Source organism: Misgurnus anguillicaudatus, chromosome 23 (assembly GCF_027580225.2).
Source record: "Misgurnus anguillicaudatus chromosome 23, ASM2758022v2, whole genome shotgun sequence".
Lineage (NCBI taxonomy): Eukaryota > Metazoa > Chordata > Actinopteri > Cypriniformes > Cobitidae > Misgurnus > Misgurnus anguillicaudatus.
In genome coordinates, this window is record NC_073359.2 from 34545913 (window position 1) to 34559234 (window position 13322).

Genomic DNA, 13322 nt, shown 5'->3' on the forward strand with positions numbered 1-13322 from the left:
CACTTACAGCTCTTATATAAGAGTCATGTGATATAGATAAACTACATGTGTGATGTCACTTCCTTCATCTTCATGCTCAACATCATGTTATAATGTCTCAATTCAATTCACAGTAGACAGAGTTTTGCTTTTGTGGTATGTTTATGTTAATTCAGTTTATGTGAGTATAAAAGAGTTTCATTGTGATCATCAAAGTAATATTTCAATCATCAAAAGTCTTAAAGATGTCTTTATTTACATACACATCCTCATCTTTATATTAAAAGTTGTTTATTTATTTACCACATTTTATCAGTGATTAGTTCGGCTGTGTTTCCTAATGTACAAGACAGATTACACTGCAGCGCCCTCTAGAGTTTAAACATAAAACAGACTCATCACTATTTTATTTAGTTATTTTATTCATTTATAAAACAGTCAACAAATAAAAGAATGAGTTAAAAACTGAGGATAATTCTTGTATATAAGCAGAGCAGAGGGTTCAGGTACTGAATTAAGGGCGATTTATAGTCGTGCGTAGGTTCTACGCCGTAGGCTATCCGTAGCCTGTGCGTAGCTCTGCGTAGCCTGACGCGGAACCTACGCCGTCGCTGCTACGCCGTAGGACCTACGCACGACTATAACGAGCCCATTAGTCTGTTTGCAGTCCTGTCGTCTCTCCAGATGAGAATGTGTGGTGAAAAAAAGGCACAAAATATGTCAACAAAGTCTCTGTACAACTGCACACCTGAAGACGTCCAGGATACATGAACTGAAAATTCCCACCTCTTCTTTCATCAGTGTCCCCAAACACATTAAGTTGCAAATAAATGAAAGTTTGTCTCTGTTTATCATAAACTTCAATAACGTGAGCTCAACAACACACAGAGGGTTAATTTCTTGTTTTAACAGAAGGCAGTAAAACAGATTTGTTACTGTAAAGTATGATGATGTTACACTGATGATGATGAGCATCTATCAGGTTCGTCCAGTAAATGTATCTTAACTTCATCACTGTTATCTGCTGAATCTGTCAGGAAACACACATGAAATCACAGATATTAAAAAGAGAAATAAAGTTGTGTATTACTGGAGAAAAAGACTGACAAAAATAATGTCAATAATTTACCATCAAAATACATCTACTAATAACATTTGCATTCTGTTTAAACAATGAGCATCATCAATAAGACAGTCATTTATTTTGATATGTAAATCTTATTTTGATGTGTTTTATTCATATATGCGGTTGTCATGCATACTTGTATGTTTAATATAAATGTATAGACGAAATATGTGACCCTGTCTGTAGTCTCATAATCTAATAATGAAATTTGGAGTATCAGAGTTTGATTTTGTGCTTCTTGTGCTTGAGTCAAGTCTTAAATATTTTAACCTCTTATTTAAGATGCAATTCACAGCCTTACCACTAGATGCCACTGAAATATATCAGCCCATCTTTATGTCTTAAAGGTGGACTGTGTATAGATTTCAGCGTCGTCTTGTTGCGCGGTTGCAAATTGTGACCAATGGCTCAGTCAGTCCATCACTCACCCCTTTCATTTAAAGCTTTGGTCAGCTGTCAAATCTATTTTTAAAATAATTCTTAATTTGTGAGTCAGAGAGATTTATAGATTGACAAGTTTACTTAATCTTACCTGTGTTTTGCTGCTTCTGAATGTTTCCATGACCTTTGGTTGTAAAAAACAAAAATCATTAATACTTTATGTAAACAAAACAATCATTCACCTCATCTGAGCTGCATAAACTATGGCACATTACAGTAATTCATTTATGTTTGATGCACTGAGACAAATAAACTGTAAAATAACACTGTAGAAATAACAGTATTCTGAATTCAATGTATATTTGTTTTTTACTGTTTTAGAGAATGCTGATATAAGATTAAGTGAATTATTATACCAGAAGTGTTCAAGTCTACAACAACTGAATTATTACAGTCAGTGTTGGGGTTAGTTACTCAAAAAAGTAATATATTACTTATTACATATTACTCTCAAAAATAGTAATGCCTTACTTTACTTTATTACTCCCTGGAGCAAGTAACTAGTTATATTACTAGTTATATTACTAGTTACATTTTTTTCTGGACAAGAATGTTTATTTGGGCAAGCCACGGCCAAGAAAACATCCAAACATAAAACTCCCAAATCAATAAAAAGTTAAAATTTTATTAGATTAAATTTGATAACAATTCACTCATTCAAAATACAGGGATGACAACAGGTTGCAATTATTTTTAGATGGACACCTTTAAATGGACAGCTGATGAAATAATGACGGTTCACAATAAATTATTTCCTGATTAAGACTTCCAAGAGTTCTGTATTCTTAGCAGGGGGATACCATGATGTTAGTGCACATTATTTACCCACCCACTATACACAGCAATGCACAGCAAATTCATCCAACACCCAAACATATAAATATATCAATTTAACACCGCAAAGTAATAAATACACAATCAATTCAATAAATATCATTAAAATCACTCAAGCTAAAGACACAGCCTTCGTCAATTACGGTAAAATTGATATACAAAATTGATGGGATAAACAACCTGCACGCAACCCCTGTTTACATACAAACAAACAATAAAATGAGCGTCGGGGGACCGTGGCATAACCTCACATTCATCAAGGTCTCCACGGCGAGAAAACCCACCGTAAATACACCACATTTTAATACAACATAAAAATTACTGCTGGCTTCCTTACCCGCTACCGGACGTGGGGCACAGCGTTCGGAGAAACATTAAAGAGTGTGCACTTCACCGTCAAGTTATTTTCCTTCCGTTGAACATAATAAAATAATGACTGAATCTCCTCCCGTCGAAACTAGCGAACCTTCCTCTGAAAAAAAGCTTGCCGTTGTTGACGCTTCCATTTTCCCGATCTGTCTTTGAGTGTGCCGCTCTGCTGCCGGCTGCCGGGTGTCGACCAATCGGTGATGGTAAATGATACCTCATGCCAAACTTAGACCAATCACTGTTCTATTCACGCCCTCCTCCACTTCCCTTTTGTTCTCTGTGTTGTGTGCCTTTGTGTGATGAAGGTGCTACTGGCGAATGTAACGCAAGTAACTAGCTCGGGAAAACTGTAATAATATTACCATTTTCAGACGGGTAATGCGTTACACTACTAGTTACTGAAAAAAGTAATATTATTACAGTAACGCGTTACTTTGTAACGCGTTACACCCAACACTGATTACAGTACAGCGACATAGGATATTTCACACTTTTTTCACAATCCTATTCTTATGTTCCCCTGTTAAAGACTCATCTTCTTTTTATTTAATGGCGGACTGGTCATCTGAGCACATACTGCCACGTACAGCTTTATATTGTATGAAATAACATGAAGTTACAGATAAGCATATATTATTAAATACTAATAAATTAAGGACTATTCTTTTCACTTCTGTATACTAATGTGGCACTGTATTAAAGTTATATGAACAGAGTTTTACTTTTATAGAAATATGAATTCATAAGCATAGTGGAACTAAAGGTGTAAGGATAAACCTGTAACGCATGTGATTGTTGTCAAGGAGTCTGGCCAATAAGAATAAAGTGTGTTGTCATTAAGCCTTTCACAGCCGGTTTGAGGGCAACTGCAGCACCAGACCTAGGTGGGTGGTATGGTTTTGCTCTCGTGCTCCTTTGATGCCACATGTGATCATGAGGCGGCTGCAGCGAAAATGAAAGTCAGACAAATTGCCTTACCAAAATGCATTGCATTCGTCAGGCGGCTGCCGTTTTGTCGGCGCTGCATCAAGTCGAACGCATCTCTTGTTGTTTTTACAACATTTTCACCAGCAGGTGGTGCCATATTTAGGTATTTCAAGCGCTTCAAAACAATTGTTTAATTGTTTCAAAGCAGCTTTACATTAAAATATGCAGGGAAAAACACAGGAAAATCGATGGACAACATAAGCAGCAGAGTACAGCGGCTAAGATTAAACCGTACTAGCGAGCATGGTAATAGTTTAACTATAAAAAACAGTGCTAAGTTAAGCCAATGTCAGCTGACTCCCTAGGAGTTGAAAAAAATTTGGGAGAGACTACCAATGGGAGCGAAGCAGTGGGCTTCACGTCATCCTTCTCTTGTCAGTTACTGGAGTGGACGGGACTCATTTGTTTATGACAGGCATATTTAAACACGCCTCATTGAAACAGACAGGCGACACATAGCGATAACGTCACTGGCTGTCTGAATGGGCCGTTAGAAGCAATGCAAAAAACAGAGTGCTTGGATAAAGGATCATCCATATCCATCACCATATAGACAAGACCCTCTTTATGGCTACCCTGACCTCCAGCTGCCGAGGGAAAGTCTATGGTTATCAACATACCAGTGTGATCATATTTGTATGCCACTCTCGTGGGTAACAGTGATGCATTTTCGGATGCACTAGTGGAGACGTACACTCACCTTTGACCCCCTTTCGCCTTAAAAACTGCCTTAATTCTACATGGCATTGATTTAACAAGGTGCTGAAAGCATTCTTTAGAAATGTTGGCCCATATTGATAGGATAGCATCTTGCAGTTGATGGAGATTTGTGGGATGCACATCCAGGGCACGAAGCTCCCGTTCCACCACATCCCAAAGATGCTCTATTGGGTAGACCTGTTTGAGTTGTGACTCACTTGGATCTTTAACCCGAATCTTTCAATTAACTCATGAGTCGCGAGTCTCTAGTGTCATTAACCCGGATCAGTTGAGTCCTACTACAATTCAATGTATAACCATAAACAGCGCCACCACACACACAAACCTCTTTCAACATTATTGATGAGACTTCGCTCACACTACAGATCCACTCGTAACCGACTGATCTGTGCGAGAACTGATCCGAGATTCTGTCTTTAGAGCCGGAAACATTGCAAACTCGAGAGACCTGCGAATCCGCTCGAGCTGCGAATTGACCTGAGATTCTCACTTAGAGCCGGAAACATTGCAAACTCGTGAGACCTGCGGATCCGCGTGAGCCGTGAACTGACCCGAGATTCTCACTCAGAGCCGGAAACATTGCAAACTCGTGAGACCTGCGGATCCGCGTGAGCCGTGAACTGACCCGAGATTCTCACTCAGAGCCGGAAACATTGCAAACTCGTGAGACCTGCGGATCCGCGTGAGCCGTGAACTGACCGGAGATTCTCACTCAGAGCCGGAAACATTGCAAACTCGAGAGACCTGCGAATCTGCTCTGACTCGAGAATCTCTCAACTCGTAACCGGCTGATCCATGCGAACTGTCTCTCCGGCTCTGGGGACTACATAAGCAGGACACAGTTTTTTCTATATTATTATGCTACTATTAGGCTTATTTTTTAAAATGGTCGACCATACACACCAAACCTAAAACCTATAAGCATGTTATCTCGGAAGTGAAAGGCTTTTGTTGTGGATTTGCTTTTGAGGAGACTTCAGTCGCTCTATAGATCCACTAACTGGCTCCAGCTGATCCACGCGAATCAGCCGTTTAGTGGATCTGTAGAGTGAGTCCCATGGTCTGCGAGTCTGCAATGTTTCTGGCTCTGAGAATCTCGAGTCGCGTGGGTCAGCCGGTTACAAGTGGGTCTGTACTAAGTTTCTTGGCGATTTAGCAATACTGACTCAAGTGATTCAAGTGACTCACACAACCCGGATCACTTTAGTGAGTGACTCACAATAACCCGGATCCTTAAAAGGAGTCGAGTTTGCCAGGCCTTCTATTGGGTTGAGATCTGGTGACTGGGGGGGGGGGGGCATTTTAGTACAGTGAACTCATTGTCATGTTCAAGAAACCAATTTGAAATTATTCGAGCTTTGTGACATGGTGCATTATCCTGCTGGAAGTAGCCATCAGAGAATGAGTACATGGTGGTCATAAAGGGATGGACATGGTCAGAAGCAATGCTCAGGTAGGTTGTGGCATTTAAATGATGCCCAGTTGGCACTAAGGGGCCTAAAATGTGCCAAGAAAACATCCCCCACACCATCATCACACCACCACCACCAGCCTGCACAGTGGTAACAAGGCATGATGGATCCATGTTCTCATTCTGTTTATGCCAAATTCTGACTCTACCATCTGAATGTCTCAACAGAAATCAAGACTCATTAGATCAGACCAGGCAACATTTTTCCAGTCTTCAACTGTCCAATTTTGGTGAGCTTGTGCAAATTCCCCTTTAACATTAAAAAAACTGTAGAAAAATTAAAATATGACAGGACTGTTTCAAGTAAAATAAAACCTCGATATAAAAAATGAAAACCTGCATCTGTAAAGTCAATCAAACCAGGAGCAGCTTGTCTGTATGGGTAGGTGGGGCAGTGTTCCACCAAAATATATAACTTTGAACTCTATGGGGCGGTTTCCCGGACCAGGATTAGCTTAATCCAGGACTAGGCCCTAGTTTAATTAGGAAATATAACTAGTTTTAACAAACATGCCTTACTAAAAACATTACCTGTGTGCATTTTGAGGTAAAACAAAGGGCACTGATGTATTTTAAGATATGTAAGTGAAAGTTGTTTTCAGTTTGGACAGCTCTTAAAAGTGTTTAAGTCTAGGACTAGTCTTATCCCTGTCCGGGAAACCGCACCTATATAACCTTAATTAAATCTAAACTGTTCACTTGTAAATGTGTCTAATATTTTTCAACAAATTTCTAAAGTTATATAGTGTGATGAACATGTTTGAAAATTGAGCGCACAGCCCGGTTGATTACAGAACGAACAACGACTAGACACAGAGAGCTTACTGAGACTGAACTTGACAAAATAGAGCATGACAGCTACGAAGCCAACACAAAAAGAAAAAACAAGAAGGGCATTAAAACTTCTCAAAGACTGACTAAAAGAGAAAAAAATGGAGACAGACAAGTATGAAGCTTCGCGTCGGGTCCTGATCACACTGTCGGGGCTTATTTCCCAATAACTACCGGCTGCCTCTACATTATCCCTTACTTATTCTGTGTATTTGTGTAGTTATGATGTTTTATAAATTACCACATGATATGTTCCAGAAGTGGGAGGAGCCTAACTCTATAAAATGCCTCTGGTAGCCATTTTGTGCGTTTTTTTTGTTGTATATGAAAGTACTGTGTTTCTGTGCCTAAATACAGGCAGTCAAAATACACACGTATTGTATATGTATATATAAATATATATTATTTTTCTTTCTTTATTGCTTTGCTTAGTTTTGTCAGTTTATGTTTTTCAATTTGCTTGGGAACCACGATTTTTGCACGAAAATAAAGACCTGGATTGGATATACTCTTCTATTGTCATTAGTGATGGGAGAAACAAAGCTTAATTGAACCAATTGCTTCGAAAATTAATTCAGTTTTTCGAAGCAGTTTGAAACACCACACACGCTGGCAACCCCTGCTGGTCAAAATAGTGCAAAAGCAGATATGTCCAAACATTTTACACTTTTTTTTACAAAATAATAGCAAGATTTTTATTAAAATATGTTTAAAAATGATTTAACTTAATTAAGACTAGTTAAAAGTGTATTATGTGTTTTTAGTTTTATTTAGGGCAAACAAATCATTAAAACTAACTACCCTTTTAATTATGCAAATTTTTTTGTCATTAAATCTGTCTATAAACAAAACATAGACAAAATGGCAGTGTTATTAGTCAGAAGGATAAATGTTTTATGAACTTTTATAATAAAACTGACCGGAGTTCACCGAAACATATATAGACACTGGTCATGCGATCAACTCCCCCTAGTGGTGAACCATCGGATTTTCGAAACTTTTCGAAACAGTTATGACGTAATGAAGCCTCGTTTCCTAAAATCACATGACTTGGGCCAGTTTGAAACACGCTCCGAACCACTGATTCGAAACAAAAGATTTGTTAATGTTTCGAAGCCTCATGAAGCAGTGCTTCGAAAACGACCATCACTAATTGTCATTAACTTTACACCTTCACCGCCGGTACACCCTAACAGTAATGTATAATGAACAGTTTTCTGAATTGAATATATTTTTGTTTTTTACTGTAGAGAATGCTGATATATGATGAAGTGAATGATTATATCAGAAATGTTGAGTAACTCACCAGTGACATCAAGATTAAATATTCTGTTTGTGATTTTTCCATCAGTGTGGATCAGCTTTAGTGTATAGACTCCTTTATCTGTCTTTTTGATATTTGTGATGATGAGATCTCCAGTCCCAGGGATCATCTGCAGTCTAGATTTGAATCTTTTATCATCTGTATATGAAGTCTTGCTGTAGTCTCCATTCATTCCAGTTACAAGATTTTTTTTATCTTCTGAGCTCCACTTCACCTCATCACCTTCTTGTATTTTTACTTTAGTGAGTAGAGCAACACGTTCTCCCTTTGTAGCTTGCACTGTTGAATGAACACATTAATTCTTGAATCTGATTGGCCAGTTGTGATATTCCAAATAAGTAAGCAGATAACAACAGCCTGAAATTTACAAAATGAATAACATCTAATTCAGGTTTCACAAGGAGTGTAATGAGAAACTTAACACTCATATACAGTAAGCAGGATTTTTTAACTTCAGATTGGGTTCCTCATCCCCCATCAGGATTTATTCTGTGATAACAACTGGATGACTGTACTTAATAATCCTTTATAATAACTGCAGTCATTTTCTTTTCAGATACACCCATCTACTCACCAGAGAAAGCAAGATTAAATTTTCTCTCTTTGTTCCCACTGCTGGTTTTCATCTGTACTTTATAAACTCCAGTGTGTTCAGATCTGAAGTTTCTGATGGTGAGATCTCCGGTCTGAAGGTTCATCTCCAGTTTGTCTTTAAATCTCTCATCAATATAATCATACAGTGTAGATTCATCATTGCCTCCAGTGTACTGAGCTATAGGCGTATCTTCAAACATCCACAGTATCTCATCATCTTTCTGTATTTCAGTAACACAAGTGTCTAAAGTCACAGATCCTCCAACCTTTCCTGTTCTGATCATCTCTTCATTTTTATCAGCAGCACATAGATGAGAAAAACACAGAAGATCAACATCACTTCAGATCAAGTCAATGTACTGAACAACACAGGTTATATTTACAACTTAAAGATTTTTCAGAGGATTTTACTCATGAGTTTGAATACAAAGACATGATCTACTGTCTGTTCTCTGAAGGCCGGAATACACTGCACGATTTTTGCCCTCCTATAAGATCATTACCTTATCACACTGTGCGACATGTATTGTTTAAACTCGGGTACGAAAGGCATGTAGACTGTACGATGATGACAGGGAAGCTTCGGCAGCAGTGTCACACGTTGCGCAACGTCACCAGCATGTGTACGTGGAAAACAAATACCGGCGTGCACATGGGCGCGGGAAGTGGGGTGCTGGTGGCAAAGATTTAAAACTGCAATGACCATAAAATGATAGCTTATAAATGTCTCTGATTGTTGTTTGTTAATGTTCCAAAACATTTTGTATGTCATCATGTTTGGGCTGTGTGATGAAGAGAGAATGATTAATTTAGTAATTTTAAAATGATTTAATTTATTTCAGTGTGTATTAGCCAATCAGATTTGTTTTGACAACGTGAATGCGATTCAGCCCATAAGCTGCGTATACGTAAGCATAACACACAAGCACACACACTCGCAGCCACATAGAACGAATTACTAGGCTATCTGTAGCCTATCTATCAGCTTCGTAATGTCTCAGAAGACAATTTTGGATTTTTTTTAGTAACACAGCCCAAAAGTCCCAAGGACTAGCGTTATTTGTCCAAATGACTCACATATCAGAAAAAGGTAATCTTTTCAAAAACTATTTAAAAAATATAGCCAAATTGTTTCGTGGTGTTTAATGCACATGTAAATGTAAAAGAACATTTAAAGTAAACATTTAAAGTAAAAAAGATTGAAGTAAATTATTAAAACGACATGAAAGGAACTAAATTGTAAAGCCTCGATGTATAATAAGGAATATGCGCATTTAAGAGTGTTGGGTATTTAAAAAACTAATATAAATTATTCCCATGCATCGATTTTAATGTTAAACATCTATAAATCCAAATTAATACATATGGAATATATTCCAACAATTTAGGATAATTTAGGACAATCTTTTATTTTAAAGTCGAAAAATATCTTATTTTTACACCGCCGTGCAGGAGGCATGGCAAACTGAAACAAAACTTAACACACAAATATTACATTTACGTTTAAAAAATAGAATTAAATGAAACCCGTGAATTGAAAGGTCCACTAATTGCCTTAACTTGAGGGATGTCAATAAAGTTTCCATGTTAAAATGTATAAATATTAAACTTAAGCAAAAGAAACAAAGGCGGCGTAGGCTACTGGCACGAGTGAGAATGTTTAACTGGTTCCATTCCTCCCACTTTCCTCCAAACTTGCTGAAAGTGAATTCTCCTGTTTTTCTTTACATCTTCAAACTTCTATTGCACTTAAACTACACCATACCGAACAGCAGACCCGGTGCGTGATGCATGCCAGAGGAGACTCCGCACATGACTCGCGTTGCATTTTGTAACTTTTACAAATCATTTTGTAGTTTGTGTAACTTTTTGGACACATTTGTTACTTTGGCCTAAATATAGTCTATATATAATATTTCTGATTATTTGGCATAGTTTTCTCCCCACCCAATGAGGCTAATAAAGTAATGATTAAAAAATATGCTTAATCAACGGTCCGGCCGGCTAGAGGATAGTAGCAGAAAATAAGGACCCTGGCAGAGAATCTAAACTCTAATATGTTGCAATATATAGTTTGTATGTATGCACCGTCAGCTCAGCTGTACATTATGGATGGGAGTTGCGAGTGAGTTTTTAAAAGAAAACATAGGTAGAGTGGTCTGCAGAATAAAAAGCTTGTGAACAACTTTAGAATTCTATAACTGTAACCCCCCCCCCATCCGCACCCCAGCACCCCCTACCGAAAATATCTTCCCGCGCCTCTGGGCGCGCAGGTCGTAGCAGCAAACACACTGCGGTGATCATGCCGAATTTCTGACACTGTTAAAAAACTATCGTAGGCTATCTTTGGACGCAAGACCGGGAAAATGGCCGTCTTTGAACCTCTCTCATTGTACCACTTAGGATCACAGATGAAGAGCCCCGATCACAGAAATCGCGACGATTGTTTCACAATGGCAATCTTTCGTCTGGGACAGCCAATAATCGTGCAGTGTATCCAGGGCTTTACATAGATGAGAGAAACTTTCTATTAAAGTTGCATACAATGTTTTAAATATGCTATATAAATAAATTATGTTGTTAAAGTGGAGTCTCAGTCATTGACTGAAAATATAAATCCACAGTACAATGGCTCAGTCTACAGTACAAAAACAGTGTACTGTTTTTTAAATGGTTCCTAAAAAGCAATCAAACTCAATTCAGATTAATTTGTGAATAAGAGGGATTTATAGACTGACAGGTGTACTGCATCTCACCCGATTTCTGTTTGTTTCCTCGAGGTTTGGCTGTTAAAAACAAAAATCATCCAATCAGTTACTTTGTGAAGGATCCTATTTGTTGCACAATTTCTGATTTCTACTGGCTGTATTTACATCTGTTTAATTAAGCAATGTAAAAATGAGTATATAGCCTCATTCGGGTACTGCGAGTCATCTTAACAGGTGCGGTTAAAATTCCACAGCTCATCCTTTTCTTTCAAAGCACATAGCCGACACAGGACAAAGATTTCGCTGTCTTACTCAACATATATAGAAACAAATACTTTTCGCACTAAAACAGTCATTTTGTAGGACATCTGTCAAATCTCTTTTCAAAATAATTCTTAAAAATCAAACTTAATTCAGATTGATTTGTGAGTCATAGAGATTCAGAGATTGACAGATAAACTGAATCTTACCTGACTTCTGCGGCTTCTGAATGTTTCCATGACCTTTGTCTGTTACTGTACAACAAAAATCATCAGAATTAGTTACTTGATGAAGGATCATATTCATCAAACTATTTCAGATTTTCACTTGGCTGAAGAGTTTATTGATTTCAGTAACCTTTTTTTGGGGGGGTATACATTTACCAATTGTACAATACAAATATATTGTAGGTCAGCTGTCAAATCCATTTTTAAAGTCATTCATAAAAAGTCATTTCACATTTTTTTTTACAGGTGTACTAAATCTTACCCGAGTCCTGCTGGATCATGTTTTCATCATCTGTGGCTGTTAAAAGCAAAAAGTGGATTTATTGCATTTTGCAGAAAAGGAGGAGTGGCTTTTATTGCGTTTTGGGAAAAAGGGAAGAAAAGATGACAGAATAACACCAGATTTTGCGTAAAATTAAGAATTTACTTTTTAATACTGACCTGATACAATACTGATTTTGGCAGTAACTCATTTTTTTAAAACTCTGTAGGTCAGCTGTCAAATCCATTTTTAAAGTTATTCATAAAAAGTCATTTAAAACTCTATAGATTTAAAGATTGACAGGTGTACTTAATCTTACCCGAGTCCAGCTGGATCATGTTTTCCTGAGCTTTGGCTGTTAAAAACAAAAATCACCCAATCAGTTAACACGGTAACTTTGTGAAGGATCATATTCGTCACACAATTTCTGATTTTCACCGGCTTTATTTATATTAGAGCCCTGCACGGGCCAAAAACTCCAGCCCTAACCTGGCCCTGGCCTGTAGTGTTCAAGCCCTACCCGACCCCAGCCCAACAATGCCTGCAATTTTTTCAGCCCGAACCCAACCTGACCCGAGACCAATATCAATCACTTTTAAGCTCTCTCTGACACGTGCGCTCTTTGATGCGTGCTCTCTCTCTCGGATGCGCACTCTCAGATGCGCGCTTTCTCTGCTACACACACAAACACACACACACACACACACACACACACACACACACACACACACACACACACACAATGAGGGGAGACGCTAAAATAAGCCCGACCCGAGCCCGGTCTGTAAAAAAAAACAACCAGAGCCCTGCCCAAATGGGCTTAGCCTGTCGGGCCCCAACGGGCTTGCAGGGCCCTAATTTATATTTGTTTAATTAAGCAATGTAAAAATTATTATAAATATGTCTAGTTTAGTTATATTCAATGTAAATAAAATTAACCCATTACCTCACCCAGGCCAAGATTAAGATCCCCTGGGCACAATATCCTGTTGGGACCCTGTACTAGAAATTTGTTTTGTTTATATTTTTATTATTCATATATTGTTCATTTAAACTATATGTTCACTTGCGATTGTACTCAGAAATGTGTTTTGAGAGAGAGAGGTAAGAATGGTGCCCACATCAAAAACTTAACAGAAGTCTAGAAAACAAAGTATTAAAGTATGTATATCCCTGTCACTCATCTCA

General features: G+C 37.9%; 1 protein-coding gene across 2 annotated transcripts in view; it reads right to left on the bottom strand.

Moving 5' to 3' along the window:
• Window positions 1–383: 383 nt before the first annotated feature.
• LOC141359526 (uncharacterized) overlaps window positions 384–13322 on the bottom strand; it is a 53267-nt gene continuing 40328 nt past the window's right edge. For both annotated transcript variants that reach the window (XM_073862131.1, XM_073862130.1), the window contains exons 9-12: window positions 8657–8962; window positions 8065–8361; window positions 1638–1670; window positions 384–1009 (exon numbers count right to left, since the gene is read on the bottom strand). In XM_073862131.1, the coding sequence (XP_073718232.1) occupies window positions 933–1009; window positions 1638–1670; window positions 8065–8361; window positions 8657–8962 (713 nt within the window). In that variant the 3' untranslated portion in view covers window positions 384–932. The remainder of the gene's footprint in view (window positions 1010–1637; window positions 1671–8064; window positions 8362–8656; window positions 8963–13322) is intronic.